The sequence below is a fragment of the Cyclospora cayetanensis genome, unplaced genomic scaffold (genome assembly GCF_002999335.1).
Source record: "Cyclospora cayetanensis isolate NF1_C8 unplaced genomic scaffold, CcayRef3 CcayRef3_contig_74, whole genome shotgun sequence".
Lineage (NCBI taxonomy): Eukaryota > Apicomplexa > Conoidasida > Eucoccidiorida > Eimeriidae > Cyclospora > Cyclospora cayetanensis.
Window position 1 is genome coordinate 95,076 of NW_020312745.1, and position 16,212 is coordinate 111,287.

The 16,212-nt window shown below is 54.3% G+C and overlaps 3 protein-coding genes across 3 annotated transcripts; 1 reads left to right on the top strand and 2 right to left on the bottom strand.

Moving 5' to 3' along the window:
• On the bottom strand, positions 1-8,977 carry LOC34619865 (lon protease 1). Its single transcript, XM_026335596.1, has 23 exons — positions 8,863-8,977; positions 8,379-8,785; positions 7,924-8,053; positions 7,594-7,708; positions 6,362-6,935; positions 5,856-5,954; positions 5,549-5,623; positions 5,017-5,145; positions 4,797-4,853; positions 4,467-4,593; positions 4,195-4,304; positions 3,882-3,984; positions 3,535-3,671; positions 2,955-3,108; positions 2,735-2,842; positions 2,376-2,514; positions 2,129-2,229; positions 1,774-1,891; positions 1,364-1,518; positions 898-1,017; positions 655-719; positions 443-502; positions 1-237 (listed from the first exon to the last, which is right to left on the bottom strand). Exons 1-23 carry the CDS (start codon positions 8,975-8,977, stop codon positions 1-3), a joined length of 3,435 nt encoding a protein of 1,144 aa, XP_026191381.1.
• Positions 8,978-9,995: 1,018 nt separating this feature from the next.
• On the top strand, positions 9,996-13,034 carry LOC34619866. Its single transcript, XM_026335597.1, is given in 7 exon segments — positions 9,996-10,120; positions 10,615-10,806; positions 10,858-11,212; positions 11,399-11,641; positions 11,821-11,935; positions 12,155-12,452; positions 12,710-13,034. Coding segments are annotated over 7 exon segments (1,653 nt in total).
• Positions 13,035-13,230: 196 nt separating this feature from the next.
• Positions 13,231-16,037, bottom strand: LOC113146895 (high affinity cGMP-specific 3',5'-cyclic phosphodiesterase 9A-like). The gene is made up of 10 exons (XM_026335598.1): positions 15,999-16,037; positions 15,688-15,809; positions 15,376-15,514; positions 14,976-15,115; positions 14,746-14,820; positions 14,498-14,636; positions 14,144-14,299; positions 13,865-13,961; positions 13,625-13,712; positions 13,231-13,279 (listed from the first exon to the last, which is right to left on the bottom strand). The coding sequence occupies exons 1-10, from the start codon at positions 16,020-16,022 to the stop codon at positions 13,231-13,233; spliced, it is 1,029 nt and encodes a 342-aa protein (XP_026191383.1). The 5' UTR covers positions 16,023-16,037.
• Positions 16,038-16,212: the final 175 nt, after the last annotated feature.

The following is a 16,212-nucleotide window of genomic DNA, read 5'->3' on the forward strand; positions in this document are numbered from 1 at the left end:
TTAGCGTGGCGGCCTCAATTCAAAGGTCTCCTGCCAAGCGGCTAAGGGTGTAGAAGGGGAGGGGGGGCTTTGAACAGCCCCCGCGGAATCTGCGCTAGGATCTCTCTCCGGTGACTCCTCTGCTGCAGTCGCTCTCTGACAAGCTTCCTCGCGAGCAGCCTCCACGGCCTTCTGGCCCCCAAATGCAATATCGAACACTTGCTGGTAGTCCTCGACGAAGTGGATCTCGAGATTCGCCTGAGGCGAAATCCAGGAAGCACACGGCACTAGCAAACCTGTGTGAACATAGTTTCGAAAGGTGTGCTTTTCTCACAACGGCCAGTCTGAGAGAATTCGCTAGAGCACGGGCTCTACTAGCCATGGCCAACGAGGCCTGTGGCACCGCTCTGCAGGGGGGGAGGGAGAAACAGCGTCCAATGTGAGGTGAAGGCTGATACTGTACCTTGACGTTATCGGGAAGCTCGTCAAAGTCGCGCTGGTTGCCCTTGGGGAAGATCAGTGTCTGCGAACAACCACCAACTGGCGAGCTGTGGGGGTTATAAAACAGGTGCTGAGCTGTCGATTTTTCGGGGTCCAGTCTAAGCGCTACGCTAGCTAGCTACGTTGGTATCTGGCGTGCTCTCTAGGGGGCCATGAAGGTTTGGGCTTGCTTGCCTTGAGGTTTTCGCGCCTGGCGGCAATTACCTTCTCCTTGATGCCGCCAACCTTCAAAACTTTGCCTGCATGCATGCATGCGAAAGTGGGGAGGAAATATCCCTCAAGGGATGCACGGCATCTCCACGGCTCACGGTGAGGTTGGCAATACATGCGAAACAGTAACAACTTGGCGAGGGACGCAAGTGCACTGCATGAGATCGATTTCTACAGCCAAGAAAGGCACTGCGCGAATCAATTTACCTGTAAGCGTAAGTTCCCCCGTCATGGCCAAGTCTGGTCTGGGGTTTACGTTGAGAGCGAGGGAGAGCAGAGCCGAGGCGAGAGTTATGCCGGCTGAAGGTCCGTCCTTTGGAGTTGCGCCTGAGAGCATGCATCAGAAGTGTATTCATGCGCGCTGTGTGTCGAGCACTTATGGGACTGTAATGAGATTGAGGACGGACACCTTGTAGACTGTCGTTGCAAAAAACATGCCCTGTACAAGCCTATGATTTCGGGGTCAATTAAAATCGTTGGTGCTGCTATTTCAGCACGTGTATTTTACGCCGGCGGTACGCTGCACTGCGGAGGGCCCTCTTGAAGTGCTGCAGGCTTTTGTTCATGTCCATGCATGCGTTTCCACGTCCATGCATGCGCTTCCAGCATCCTTCACATCTGCCCCCCCGCTCCCCTGTAGCCGCCCACGCCACTTCCAGTGCAGTGTTCCTACCTTCGGGAACATGCAGATGAATCGACCCGTTGGAGAGGAACGCGTTCTGGGGGTCGATTTCATGCAAAAAGCTTCTCGCAAAGGTCATTGCAATATCGCAGCTTTCGCTCATGACGCCACCCAGCTGTCCAGTAACCTTCAAGCTACCGGCGCCGCTGAACCGCAACACAGGCAGCAGCAAAATCGATGCACACTTGCACCAATGCTGGTGCTCATGGGTACTGCAGCAAAAGTGCTAATTTCAGCGCAGTCAGCCCTTGCTGCTTGCTGTCCGTCCACCCAATGCCTGATGCAAACTCAGGAGGGCTCGTCCACTCGCAGGTGGGCAAAAGCGGCAGCGGCTTCGAGTTGAGAAGCAGGGAAGTTCAAATTTCAGACGAATTTCCCAGCTGCTGGAAAGTACGACATACGCTTTCGAATTAGGCTTATCCGATTTAGCGTTGGCTCCTTCGGAGAAGACGCGGCCTACAGCTTCAACAAAGATCACTGCGCCTCCCATGGACGTCCAGGCTAACCCCATGACGATGCCTGAAGAAGACAATCGCGTGATTTTGCACACGTTCATAAGCATCCTTGAAAGTCGCGGCGGGAAGGGGACTTGTCTACGCATGCGCAGAGCCTCAACGGAGGCCTGTCATGGTGTGAGCGAAGCAACTACCGACTTCTGCATGCCAGGAAGCATGCCGTAAACACATCGCCCGTGGCTGCGCCTTTTAAATCTGGCAATGACATGGACGGAGTCCAGTGCAGCTTTCTAGCTTTTACCAGGCTGCGTCTTCTCGAAGAGCCGTGATGAGGACCATGGAGGCTGATCCACGTATTTCGTCAAGTTGTTCTCGTCGATGGAAACTTCCTCCGTTTCCTTTCTGCAGCAGCAACCCCTTTCTGTGCGTGCTGTTCGGCATTCCCAAGAGGCGAGCATGCGCATTATAGGGCCCAGCGAATCCCCGCATATTCAACGGACAGCCTCAAAGACTCTGGAGTATCCCTCCAGCGCGCACAGCCTGCTTACCTGACGATAGAGAGGGCAGCCCGTCTGAAAAGCTTGTCGATGCATTTGGAAAGAGATCGAACCCCAGCCTCGCGCGCGTAGTCTCTCACCATGACGTTCAGCGCGTCTGGATTTATCTTCACTTGCGCGTCGGTGAGTCCTAAGCAAAAGCAGAGCCGAAGTGCTCACCTTTCCGCCGCGTGTGACATGGGCAGCTGCAATGCGTTGCATGTGGGGATTCGCAGAGATGATACGGCTACGTCGACAACCCTCTGCGTGGAGGGTGGGTTGCTTTCCTCGCGTGTGGATGCGGATGCAGATGTGTGAAGGGCCATACTACAGCCACATTGTCTGTCTCTGACTTGGGAGTGCACGCCTACCGGTGGCCTCTGCAGTCTTGGGAATCAAGTACTGCTGAGCAATGGCGATCTTCTCCTCGTGAATATACCCCGCAATGCGAATAATCTCCATCCGGTCCAGCAAAGGTCCTACACACCCAGACGCGAGAAAACTTCACCCCAGGAGGCTCTGTCAGTCGCCCCAAGCCGCCTGTACCAGACGAGCTGCAAGCCACGCGTTTGAAGCAAAGCGGGGACTCACCGGGGATGTTATCCTGTCCGTTCGCTGTGCAAACGAAGAGAACCTTGCGGAGATCGACAGGCACATCCAAGTAAAAATCCCTAAAGGAGACATTCTGAGAAGGATCCAACACTTCCAGCAGCGCGGAAGAGGGGTCGCCCCGGAAGTCACGGCCCTGTGGGGCACAACACAACACAAAAACACAAAAATACAAAAACACAACAACACAACACAAAAATACAAAAACACACCAACATCAGACACAACAACATCATCAGACACAAAAGGCTCAAGCTGCGAGGATAGGCCTGCGAAGAAGGCGGGTAGCAGACGACCGCTTCGGTGTGTGAAAACTCCCAAAACTCGCTAGGCAGCGTGCCTTTCGCTGCAAGAGCGCCTCACGCCACAGCGAGAAGACGCCTCACAGCCCCGCAGCAATCCCTCGCAGCTGGAAGTCTGCGCCCAAGACTCCCGGGAAAAGATGGCTGATTTCCCTCCCCGAGGGTGAGGCACCAGCGCTGTTTTCCAGGAGAAACAGCGTGGACGTCCAGGAGAGCTTCGCGTCCTATGCGGCGATGCGCAAAGCGCTCCTCCAGCTTACGAGTTTATCGATCTCGTCCAGCAGAATGAGGGGATTCATGGATTCCGACACCTTGAGTGCCTGAATAATCTTCCCAGGAAGGGCCCCTATGTATGTCCTTCGATGACCTCGCAGCTCCGCTACATCGAACATCCCCCCTGCACTCACAACGCCGGTCCGCAGCCTACGCCTTACCGCTAGAAAAGCCGTTTGGCATCCCACCCCGCGCATTTTCTCGAGGCAGCGCAGCTGCCGTCGAAAGACATCCTTTGCAGAGCTGCATGCCATGGCCAGTTTCCCCCCAGAGGGCTAAAATACTCTTGGCGTTGCAGCGAGGCGGGCATCACCCAAGGAGAGCTGCGGCTTACCCAGACAAATCCGATAATACTTTCGCTGCAAAGCTCGCGCAATGCTCTCGCCAACCGACGTCTTCCCCACACCGGGCGGCCCAACAAAACACAATATCTTTCCCTGAAAAAAACGTACGGGAAAGGCCTCCCGAATGCATGTGCCCTCTAAACGCGCGGCATGCACGCTGCGTACAGACTCTCGCGTCTCCAGCCAGTCGCTCGCGGATGAAAGGCTAGTCAAACCCAGAAAATCCTCAGCCTAGAGGGCAACCAACCCCCGCCTCCCTGCAAGGCACGATCCCTCAGAGCTCGAAAAACGGGAAGGCCGAACCTGCGAATCTTTCTTGAGAATGGTGACCGCAATAAACTCGAGAATTCGACGCTTCACGTCAGCTAATCCGAAGTGATCCTTGTCCAACACGCGGGCAGCCTCCTCTATGTCTGCACGGAAACGCATGTTATTGCTTGGCTTGCCGAGGTGTGGCTGCGCTTGCAAGAGCTTTGCACGCGCCTCCTTGAAGAGTCCGTTCTAAGGATTTCTTGCAAGCAGGTCTGTTGCGCTACCCCTCCTATCCCACGCCTCGCGTTCATTCACTAACCCACCTGTGCAATCCTTCGAATACTCCCCCCAAGGCAGCTTCAGAAGGTTCTCCAAGTATGTGCGGCTGACGTGAAACTCCGAAGAGGCCTGATCCAGCGAGGAGATCTTGCCTAGCTCGCTCGTGACTGCCTGCATCACGCAAATCAAGGATTCGTCGTGGGAGGCGTGGCGCATGCGACGGGGTAGCCGACAAGTGCGTGAAGCAGGCTGGGGAAGAGAGTGGGGCATGTGTTGGGTTTGCGGGATGACAAAGCTCCTTCGCCGCGAAATCTGCCGAAGAAGAGCTTGTAGAGGAGCTTGTGGGGGGAAGGCAGGGGTTCACTACGGCTTGCCTTTTGAATCTCCTCATTCATGAAGGCCTCTTTCTTGGCGTAAAGCTCTCGAAATTGCTGCACGCAGTCCGGTAGAATTCTCCTTGGCTAAGCCTTGAGCCGCACTTGCCCCTAAGGCTCAAGTCTAATGAGGACGCGTACGCGGCATCGTGGCATGCAAGCATCTCTCTCTCGCGCTGAATTCACAAGGGCGGCTTGCGGTCTAGAGGCTAGAGCTCACGTCGAGTATGGACTCTTTGTCGTCTTTGCTATACCCAAGCTCCTTCTTGATAAGCTTCAGCTGCTCCTGGAGTAAAAACTTCCGCTGCACGCGCGTCATCTTGTCTTCAACTTGCGCTTTCACGTGCACCTGCACAGACTCGCACACCCCTGAAGACAGCCTCTTGTGGCGATGGTTGCAAAATGGAAGGAAGACAGAGAATTTCTGAAGAAAGGCCTCCCCACAAGTCCGCACCGATATTCCCACTGCCAGACAAATCACCACGCGTTGACATACAACCTGGTAGCTTTTGCCCAGTGTGATAAATTTGGAGCACACATGGTTGTTGGCTCCAAGAAGGCGAGCTTTACCGACAGAACCCTCTCCCTCCCTGCCCCTAGATTGCAGCTCCTTTCCCACCCCCCCCTGCCCCCTCCCCCGTAGCTACGTCTGCCAATGCAGCCTCTCCTCCCGCAAAGTTGCCATCAAAATCAATCAAGGCCTATGAATGCCTGCGCGCTGCCTTTTGGTCTTAGGGTTCCTTCAGCGATACTTGCAGCTTGGCGAACTCCAAGTCTTTCTTCGCAATCTGTAACACGAGCATGAGCCGCTTTTCAATGTCTTCTTCCTGTCAAAAGACGACACCACCCCCACATCACCCTGCTCCTTCAAGCCTACGCGTTAAACAAGAGAATCCGGCACTTTGGCTGCTTCGAAAACACTTCGGTTCAGACCAAGAGGCACGAAGAAGCGGCTAAGACTCCCCGCAAGGCTTTCCTCCCGTCAAAGACTCAGCTGCTACTAGCCACAACGAGCAGCGCAAAGCCTGCAGCTTCCCCCCTCCCTCCAGTATTTCTTACTGCAAGCACAGCCTGCAGCTCATCTCGCTTCGCGAAGGACATGCCAGCCACCAAGTCTGCCAACTTCTGCGGGTAGTCCAAGTTGTAGAAACGAATTACCTAATCCACCCCACAAACCGCACAAAAACACACGCCTCCAGGCTTCCCCCTTCCTACCCTCTGACACACACGCAGCTACCCTCTCTCACTCTCTCACACATACACAGCTACCCACTCTCTTTCTCTCTCACACACACAGCTACCCTCTCACACACACGCAGCTACCCTCTCTCACTCTCTCACACACACAGCTACCCACTCTCTCTCTCTCACACACATACAGCTACCCTCTCTATCTCACACAGCTACCCTCTCACTCTCTCACACACATACACAGCTACCCTCTCTCTCTCTCTCACACACACAGCTACCCACTCTCACTTTCTCACACATCAGCCTGCCCTTCTCCCTCCCTCCCTCCCCGCCTACATACACCTCTTGCCCAAGATCTTGAACCTGTGACTTACTTGGTCAAAGTGCTCCTTGTAAAAATAGGAAGTCTTGAGAAGCTCTTTCATGGTAGCAAGGATTTCCAAGTGCAGCATTTTGATGATGCCCCCATGAGGCGTCCCCCCGCTGCTGCTGAGCGACACGGCAGGAGCCTCTTCAGGGAACACTACCGAGACGTAGAGTAAGGCCGTTGTGCCTCTGCTGCTCTCCCCGCTTAGCGTCGGCAGAGGCAGCAAACTCCCCAGTCCCCTTGGAGTGCCTTCATCAGCAGACTGCTGTCGCAACTCCTCCGACTCTGCCGGCAGGGGTTCCTGCTCTCCCCCTTGCGTAGACACCGCCCCCTCTGGCTTCTCCTGCGCTGAGTCTTGTTGCGGCTGTGCTGCTGCTGCAGTTGCTGCTGCAGTGGCTGCTGCAGTTGCTGCTGCTGCATCCAGGACCGCTTCCGCTGCTGCCGCTAAAGAGGCACTGTTTTCCATCTCGACAACAGCTGTAGCGTCTTCTTGTGCTGAAGGAGCTGCTTCTGATCTCGGCGCCGCCTCCGATGCTGCTCCTGGTTCGTCTGAACACTGCGCGGCCCCTACCAACTTTATGCTGCGAATCCACACATGCAGAACAGAGCACAAACACAGAGACACACATATAGACATACGCATATATACATACACATGCATACAAATGTAGACACACATATGTAGACATACATATGTAGACATGTATACATGCGTACACATACACACACACATACATGCGTGCATACACATACACACACACATACATACATGCGTGCATACACATACACACACACATACATACATGCGTGCATACACATACACACACACATACATACATGCGTGCATACGCATACACACACACATACATACATGCGTGCATACACATACACACACACATACATACATGCGTGCATACACATACACACACACATACATACATGCGTGCATACACACACACACACACACATAAATACATACACGTACATACACATGTATGTATATACACCTACATATATACAAACACATCTCTGCACATAAACATAAACCTTGAAACCTCATGACTAAATGTTCGAAAGGACAAAGCGACAGGATCACGCGAAACGCGCGAGGGCTTTCTTCTTATCCAGGGGACGCCTCCCTCGAGGGTTGACTCCCGAGGCTATTTTTAGAGTTTACAGGTGAGGAAGAGGGCTGGGGAAGAAGAACGAGGAAATAATATCTCTCCAGTTGCGGCATACCGGCGATAAGGCATCACAATGGCTTGGCCTCCTCGCTGTGTTGGATGTGGTGCGAGGGTAAGGAGGTGCAACAGGCAACCTACGGGGTGAGCCTCATCGATGCACGAGACAGGACCTACGCCACACACTCCCAACAGCTAGCTGCCAGCCTAAATGTTCGAATCCGAAAAAAATACCAAATGGCGAAGCTGCAGCAACTGCTGAGATCTCCAACACCGCAAGCCAGCTTTTCAGCATCAGCGCTTCAAGAAACTCCTTCCGCCGCAAACGGCATCTCACTCCAAATTTACCTGCCCCCTCTCTGCTAAAAACACGCCAGCATTCCCTCACCTGCGTCCTCTCTAAGTCTAGCTCCCGGTTCTAAGTCCTCCTCGTTCAGAGGTTCCTTCTTCACGAGAAATCCACCGACAAAGTCTCGCCAGCCGCCTCCAGTTTTGAGGCGAACCAGCTCTTCAAACAGCTGCACAGACAGACAGACAGACAGACAGACAGATAGACAGATACGCGCAGACAAACAGATAGACAGATAGATAGACAGAAAGATGTATACGCACAGACAAACAGATAGACAAACATGTAGACAGATGGATAGATTGATACGCACACACACACACATTCATACACAAGACAGACAGACAGATATACACAGACACATAGACACCTGCAAAACGCGATTGCTGCCTATTAACAAGTACTCAGAAGCGCCACGCAGACGAGACGCCTGAGGGAACAAAACACACGGCTGTACACGTCAAAAGCCGTGTATCCAAGCGTCAGAGACGCACCTGCTGGTCAGGTATTTGTAGCAATTGGTAGAAACCAGGGAAAGCTGGCCTTCTCAACAAGCCAATAGCTGGAAGAGAGGGAAGTGCAGGGGGAGAAGCGGCAGACACAACTGCGGCAAAGGATGCACGCCCCTCTGTTTCCCATGAGCCTGCTGCGGCTGCCGCTGCTGTTCTTGCTGCTGCTGAAGCTGCTAAAGGAGAGGATCTGTGCTCTCCAGTGGCAGCTTCTGAATCCACCTTGTCGCCTTCTGGAAGGCGCTGCTGCTGCTGCTGCTTCTGCTGCTGGCGCAGCCACTTGCGCCGCTGCTGCCGGCCCAGTTGAATTGTCGTTGCAGAATCTGCTCGATTTTCTGCTGCTGCCGCTGCAGAAGACTCTGGTGTGCTTGCTGGGGTTGCAGCAGTGACTCCTGCGCTTGCCGAAGTGTTTGCAGAGCCATGTGGCTGCTGTTGCTCCTCCTCCTGGGGTTGCCGCTGCTGCGCCTGCTTCTTGACACGGCTGCGAGAGGAGAAGAAGCGAGCGCTTGCAAAAAGTCTGCGGCTCTGGCTGCTGCAACAGCTACTGCTGGTGCTGCTGCTGTGGTCTGTACATGTGCTTGCATTACACCTGCCGATTCTCCACGAAAGAAGCTCCTTGCTGCCGTTGCCTCTGCGCCTGACGGCACTGCTGTTATCCGTACCCTGACTAAACAAAAGGGGGGCATGCCAGTTGCTACTGCTGTAGGTGGCAATGATGCTGCTGCAGCCGCTGATGCTGCTGCTGCAGGGGATGCTGCTGCCTGTGGCTGCAGCACCTCGTGAGTGCAGCAACGACAGCAGTGCCTGCTGCTGCTGCACTGCGAGTGGAAGTCTCCTCGTAGCAGCAGCTGCCGCAGCTGCTGCGTGCTGCTGCATTGTGGAATCCTTCCGTGCCTTTTCTTTTTCGAGCAGCAGGTGGTCCTTCCGCTGCTGTGCCTCCTGCTCAGCTGCGGGGAGGACGCAGACAACGAGGCGAAGATCCTCTTCTTCGGGCTGCTGTGTAGCAGAAAACGTGTCTCCTAAGCGCGAAGCGCCCCCACAGCAGCAAGATGCAGTGCTCAGTGTTGCTGATGCCACCGATACTGTGGCTGCAGGTAGGCATGCGGATGGTGCTGCTGCCTAGGCTGCTCCGCAACAGCACGCAGGCCGCCGAGCAGGAAAATCCATGCAATTCCTTTTGGCATAATAAAGTAACACCAGAGTGATTAAACGCGGGGAATGCGACCCTTGCCACTGCTGTCGCTCTTGCCGCTGCATGCGCACAGTCATACAGCATCGGCAGCGGCAGTCGCAGCACTGAAGCAGCACGCTCAGCGGCAGCGGAGGCAGGCTTACTAGCGCCAGCGGCCACGAAGATGTACTTTCGTTTCTGCGATTAAAGGCTCATGTGGGTGTCAGACAACTCTAGCAAAGGCACACAAAGCCGCAGCAGCAGCGGCAGCAACTGCAGCACCCGCAAGGTCGTAGAACGGGCAACCGCCACGCTCCTGCCAAGTAAAGCCTGCTGCTGCAAATAGAGCCAGCCATATATTGAGTCGACATGAGTCTCGCACTCGCTCTGGGTACATAGCGGCAGGATGAGGCTTGCTGCTGCAGCTTCAGATGGCGGTGGGTGTGCACGTGCCGGCCTGCGTGGGCAGCAACTGCCCCCTAGAAGGGGCAGTTGGAAGCCTTCGTGGCAGCGACAGCAACGGCGAAAAGCAGTCAATGAAAAGAATCCGCGGAAGGTGAGGTGGCAACAAGCAAATAGTCAGAAAGAGCTGCAGCAGCAGCATCGCCAGCTAGGGGAGGTCCTCGTTCACGGTACAGTCAAAGTACAAGTCTCGAAGCGACTCAAGGCAGAGGCGGAGCAGCAGCAGCAGGGGGATGGCGATGAAAATGACAACTCTGGGGGGAATACGGAGCAGCAGAAGCAGCGTCACTGCAAAACAGCGCAGCAGCAGCAGCAGCAGCGTCACGACACGGGGGGCAGAGGCGGAAAGCTGGGGCGGCGAAAGCGTCCAGAACCTGCCAGACGTCAAACACAGCGGCAGCCGCAGCAGCAGGAGGGGGGAGAAGAAGAGGCAACTTCGGAGGAGCAACACCAGCGGAAGGCTACGCTGCAGCAGGAGGAGCTGTTGCGCGAGCAGGAGAAACCTCTACCCACGCAAAACACGATCGAAAAGCCGCAAGCATCCAACTCCTTCACGCGCAAAACCTCAAAGATTCAGTGCCGTGCAAGTCGACCCTGGCAGCAGCAGTGGGAAAACGAGCATTCGCGAGCCGTTCTGTCGGATATCCAGCTGCAGCTCCGCTGTCTTCAAAGCCTGAGGTTCCTGCACCCGGAGGCACTTGCTGCTGCAGCACCAGCGTTGCTGCTGCATCCCGTATTGCTGCCTACTCAGCAGGATCAGTCGCAGCAGAAGCGGCAGCTGCCTTGCGAGGGAAACTCTGAGAAGGAGAAAAACAAGCGGCCGAAGAAGAGTGTGCATGCTGCTTCGGGGGGGGAAAGGAGCGACACTTCTAGCAGCAGCAGCAGCAGCAGCCGCCCTTGCTGCGTCCTTTGCGGCTGCAACGCTGCATGGGTGCCTGCAGTCTCCTCCGCTGCAATCCCCCCGCTTTTTGCGTTCGCTGCAGTGTCTCTGCACCTGGAGCAGCAACCGCAGCAGCAGGGAAAAGAGCAGCAGCAGGCGGAGAAGGAGGAGCAGCACCACCAACAGACCAACCAACCTCCATCGCAGAAGGGTTCATCAATGCAAAAAGCAGACGAAGAGCAGGTGTTGCTCAGAACGCCTGTGATGCTTATTGGAAGGGGGGCGTACGACACGTCCACTTTTCAGGTGACCTGCCTGCTGTGGGGTTGTTGTTCGAGCGAGTTGTTTATGCTGAATGCATTTTCTGATCGCTGCCACAAATGCGAGTGACTGGTCTGCTGCTTGGCTCGCTGCCTGTGCTGCCGCTTTTTGCAGCTCTTGCACTCCTGCCCATGTAGCAGTAGACTAGGTGTGTTTGCTGCCTCTCTGCAGCCAGGGACTGCTGCGGATCTTGCGGCGTTTGTCGCTGCTCGGCAGTCATGCAGCATCAAAGGCAGCAGCAAAGGCACTCTCTCTATCGCAGCAGCAGACAGTGCAGGAGTCTCTGATGCAGCTGCAGCAGCAACACTGCAACCTCACACGGCTACGGCTGCCGCAAACAGCGTCTCTAAGCTCGTGCTGGCGCGCAGTTGCCGCAATATTTCCCGCCTGCATGCGGCAGTTTACTATCAACCCGTACGTTTTAAAGGGTGGCGCGATCTACGCTTGCATGTCCACCGTCTGCAATTCACCCCCTTTGGAATCTGCTTACTGACACTGCTTTGCTCAGTTGAACGCTTTGGGGGTATGCAGCGCGCTGGTTTCGACGGTAGATTTTCGCAGCAGATTGGATGCGGATTCGGGTGTGCCTGCAGGCACGTGGCTGCTGGGTGCTTACGAATTTCTCTCGCCGTCCAATTTTTGTGGCTGATGCTTTCGCGAGTGGAGGTGAGCAGCGGCTGCTGCAGCAGCGCGAGGCTGCAAGCCCAGGTACAGGACTTGCTGACTGAGCCTCGTTCTCCTGCTCTTTCTCTCCCTCTTTTGCCACCTGACAGCCCTCCGACTTGCCGAGCAAACCTTCAACTCCTGCTCGCGGCTAGCCGTGTCTGTCGCGAGTGGTGCTCTCTCCTTTGAAGCCGCTGGTAAACGCAGCTGGCGAGGCTTCAGCTGCCAAGGGCCGTGCTGGCGTTGCTGTTGCTGCTGCTCCAGGTGAAGGCACACGCTTGGGGGGTTACTCCCTAGAGCTTGAGAATCCTCGTTGCCTGCTGCCTTGGAGGCTGCGGAACGAGCAGTCGCATGCTTACCAGCCGGAGTTCGAACTAGGCAACAGTGGACAAGGGGGTTCACTGCCGCGAGACAAAGCTACCGCCCTCGGCACGAACTGCAGTGCAGCCGGCTGTTGCTACAAAAGCAGCAGCTGTGTGCTCGGACCTCGAGCAGTTCTGCAGCTCTCAAAAAGCGTACAGCTAATATGGCGGCTGCCAATCCCCATTGCCACTCAATCAGCGTATGCCCGCCGTAAAAACCCTGTGCAACCTGGTGCTCTTAAGCAAGCCTTCGAAACTCTAGGCGTGTGCTGCCTCGCTGAAAATCGCTGCTTTTGGGTGCAGAATGCGCGGCGTTTAAGGGACACGAATTAGGGAATTTTATAGAGGGGCGTGGCGTGGAGCCTTGCGGACGCGCGGTTGAGGTTGGCGGTTGGAGTTACCAGGCCGCTAGGTGTAAGGCTGCGTGTTTAGGCTTTAGATTCTGTTGGCGTTGCAGAGTCGCCCTAAAAGGCTACGTTAGTGGATTAGCAAGCGGCAAATATCGGCAGAAGCAGCAACGAAAAGGGCAGCAGTATGAATTGCAGCTGCGGCAACAGCAGCTGCAGCAAGCCTTAGAGCTGGACGGCATGAACCGAGAGCTGCGACAGCATCTGGAGCGCCGCAAGCAAGAGCAGGCAGAAGCACCGCATCAAGGGTCGAAAAAGAAACTGCAAAGGAAGAGGCAGTAGGAGCAAGAGCAGCAACAGCGGTTGCAGCAGCACCAACAAGACGCGCAGCCGGTGTTTATACGAAGGATGGTAGAAGATCAGCAACAGCTGTAGCAGGAATTGCTGGAGCAGTGCATTGCGGTAGGAATGAAGGAGCAGGTGCAGTCGGGGCAAACGCAGTAGAATTACTGCGCCCGCGTACTGCAGCATCAGTTGGACGAGATGGAACGTCAGCAGAGGGATCTAATGCCAGCAGCAGGTGCTGCAATCCGTTTTTTAAACCGGTAGCTGCTATACTACTGCTGTTATTTTACTCTGCGAGGAGTCTCTTTGGGACAGCAGTACCAGCAGCAGCGCTTCTGGCGCCTCACGAAGGCAATACATATCGGTATTTTTTTGTAATCAACAACAGCACCCGAAGGCCAGACGTCGCAGGAGCTGTTGCTATTGGTGCAAGAGAGCCCTAGTGTGAGCTTGTGCACTTTGTTAGGCAGCTTGGAAAAAATTACAACATTGGTTGTTTTGGAATTAAGGATTAGCGAGGGGTTTCGGTTGGAGGTATGTTGCGATCCGCGAGGTGTTTCCATCGCTGACTGCAGCGCAAGCGTCACATGCGAAATAAGCGTTAGGTCGAGGGGTCAAAGGCACCGTTAAATTTAAAAATGCACGGCTTTTAGCCTGAGGGTAAGAGTTGAGAGGATCACCGGTTTTTGCGCATTTGTGCTGCACGCTCTCCTAGCTGGGCGGGGAACATTAGCGCCAAGTTGTTGAATAGCGGCTTGCAGATAAAATCTGCAGCACACAAACCCACGTCTTCGGGATTAGTTCTCACGTAGACATGAAGAAAATGGGCTTTCCTGTATGATGTGTAAGCGCATGCTTTGGATGTTGAACTTCGTTAGTATGGGTGGGCTGGACATGAGGGCATAGTATCTAGGCTTTACCGATAAAACCGATTTGCGCTTTCGCTATGCAAAACTCATCGAAGCTTTGGAGGGCTGGCATAAAAGGTGGTTGCCCTAGGGCTTCTTCTAGCTTGTTCTGCTCACATGCCGGGAGGTTGTGGTAGTAGGGTTCATGAAGGCTATTCCAGTGCAAAGTGGGTACGCTGAGAACCCAAGTGGTTTACAAGTAAGATCTACTGGCCTTTCTCAAAGTCTCAGGGCTGTGAATTGGGGGATTTGAGTAAAGAGTGAAGTTAAGGGTTGGGGGCTTGGTTTTGCCTGGTTAAAGAATTCATCGCAGGCTCGGATAGCCCAGTCCCTGCACATATCGAATTCAAGGAGAGGGTTGGATATGTCTGCCGAGTGAAGGAGTAAGCCCTCTAGATATGGCTTCTGTAGAGTACACATGATTCCTTCAGACAGCACCATTTCTCCCTGAATCAGCCACAGCAGCCGGGACGAAAAACAGCCTAGGGGCTGATGACAGGAGAATAGACACGCCTGGGGAGCGCAAGCCACCTTGACCCTAGGACGGCTGCTGCATTTTCGCATGAGTTGCTGGTAGTGCTTTTACTGTCACTCAGGCTCCTTCTAGGACGGCTTAGCCTGCCATGAACTTCTGCTGTTACCTACTTGTATTTTCCCATCTAGCTTGGCGACCATATCGAAGTGCTTCGCCATATCGGTCCACATTATTGCGTTGATAAGGCGCTTCCTAACGGAGTCAAGTTCTCCGTCAGACATATTTGCAAACAAGTCCATATGGGGCACGCTGCGCACACCAAACCCAAGACAGCAAGCCCTGAAACTCGAGGAACACCAGATATTAAAGACTCCATTCGTCAGTAGCGGGAATTTCGAAGGGTACGCGTGAAACTCACCGGAGGATCTGCAGTAGAGAAGCCGCATGGTAGTTCTCAAGAATTGAAGTATTGCTGTAAATCCGTGCTGGCCAGCTGCACATACAGTAGTTTCTAAGCAGAAATACTGCGTGCCACCACATTTCAAGGCCCGAATTCTACATATTTGCTTCCTCAGTATTGCAGCGCTACCGCTTTCAACTGCGAATGCCTGAGGTCATAGCCGCTAGGCTCCGAACCCTAAATCGTACCACTGGTTGCGCTGCATGAAGAGGTTGTTGAACCCTGGATGGCCTAGGTCATGCCCGAGTGCAGCAACAGACAAAACGAAGAAGTCCGTTGGAGTGAAGCGCGCGCCGACGTCAGGTAATGCCAACAACAGACACAAGACCTGGAGCGACAGCACAGGGAACAGCCAACCGCCATTGAGCATAAACCACCGCTCTCTCCCTTCACCTGTGCAGACTCGTTTCCTCTGTCCTTTCGGGTCCTTATGGGAAGCCCCGAACTACTCGCCACACACTCTGCGTAGTACAAACTCAATTGCGACAAACGAACACGGAATAATCCAGTAGCTTTCGCAAATCGTAAAAGGGTCTAGGAAGGCGTGTACTGCTTTGGAGGCAGCCCCAAACCCTAAGATGTCCGAACCTGAACAACGTTAAGGGCATGATAGAAGTTGTGGTATGGGTTTTGCAGATAATTCGCATGAAGGGCTCCGCAAAAGTTCATAATAACTTCTCCCCGAATGCCCAATGCAGCACGGTCCGCGTAGTACACCAACAAATCCCTGAACCCCAAATTCAAATCCACAGGTGCAGAAAACTCTAAGGGGCGCAATTATGGCCAAACAGGAAGATCACGATGACCTGCTGCTACGCCGGTCGATTCAGGAGGTGCACAAAACGATTTCCTCCTCGTTGAAGGTGTGGCATTAGAGGCTTAGGCTTTTGAATAACGTACCGGCAGAGGCGCACGGCTTCGGGCTCAGGTAGAGAAAGGACATGGAAATCCCAGTCGAGCAAATCGTGCATGGTGTATGGTTTGCCGTCGAAGCAGGACACGGAGGCTAAGTTGAATTGTGCCTGCCCAAATACCCTAGTATGTGAACCATAATCCATGTTTTCACTCATACGTAAGGAAACCCAATACTCCTAGTTTGCGCGTCTCGAGACCTCGACGGTGCTAACGAGCCCTTGAGTCTCTATTCTAGGGGTGAGCACTTGGGGCTTAATAACACACACCTGAATTATGTGGTTTGGAGGAATCTGTACTTTCAGAGCGGCGGTTGACCCCATCCACCACACGGGGTCTCTGCCTGCGACAAACGACTTAGTCCGCACGCCCTGAGACTGATCCTGCAAACGGCTAGTGCACTTATTCAGTGCCGCAGCGAGTATTTTTTTCAACAGTTGCCAGGGCAGAATACCAGGTGCAGACTAAATGCCTGTACTTAGGGTTCAGAAAGAAGCGCTTACGCTTCTGCGG

Excerpts from the sequence above, each read along its gene's own strand:
- LOC34619865 (XM_026335596.1), bottom strand. The coding sequence starts at position 8,977 with ATGCAAGCACATGTACAGACCACAGCAGCAGCACCAGCAGTAGCTGTT. Across the intron at positions 4,305-4,466 it reads GTATTCGAAGGATTGCACAG|ACATAGAGGAGGCTGCCCGC; the intron begins GTGGGTTAGTGA and ends GTTTCCGTGCAG. Across the intron at positions 2,515-2,734 it reads CAAGACTGCAGAGGCCACCG|GACTCACCGACGCGCAAGTG; the intron begins GTAGGCGTGCAC and ends GCTTTTGCTTAG.
- LOC113146895 (XM_026335598.1), bottom strand. The coding sequence starts at position 16,022 with ATGGGGTCAACCGCCGCTCTGAAA. Across the intron at positions 15,116-15,375 it reads ATGCCCTTAACGTTGTTCAG|GTCTTGTGTCTGTTGTTGGC; the intron begins GTTCGGACATCT and ends CTGTCGCTCCAG. Across the intron at positions 14,821-14,975 it reads TTCATGCAGCGCAACCAGTG|CTGGCCAGCACGGATTTACA; the intron begins GTACGATTTAGG and ends CTGTATGTGCAG.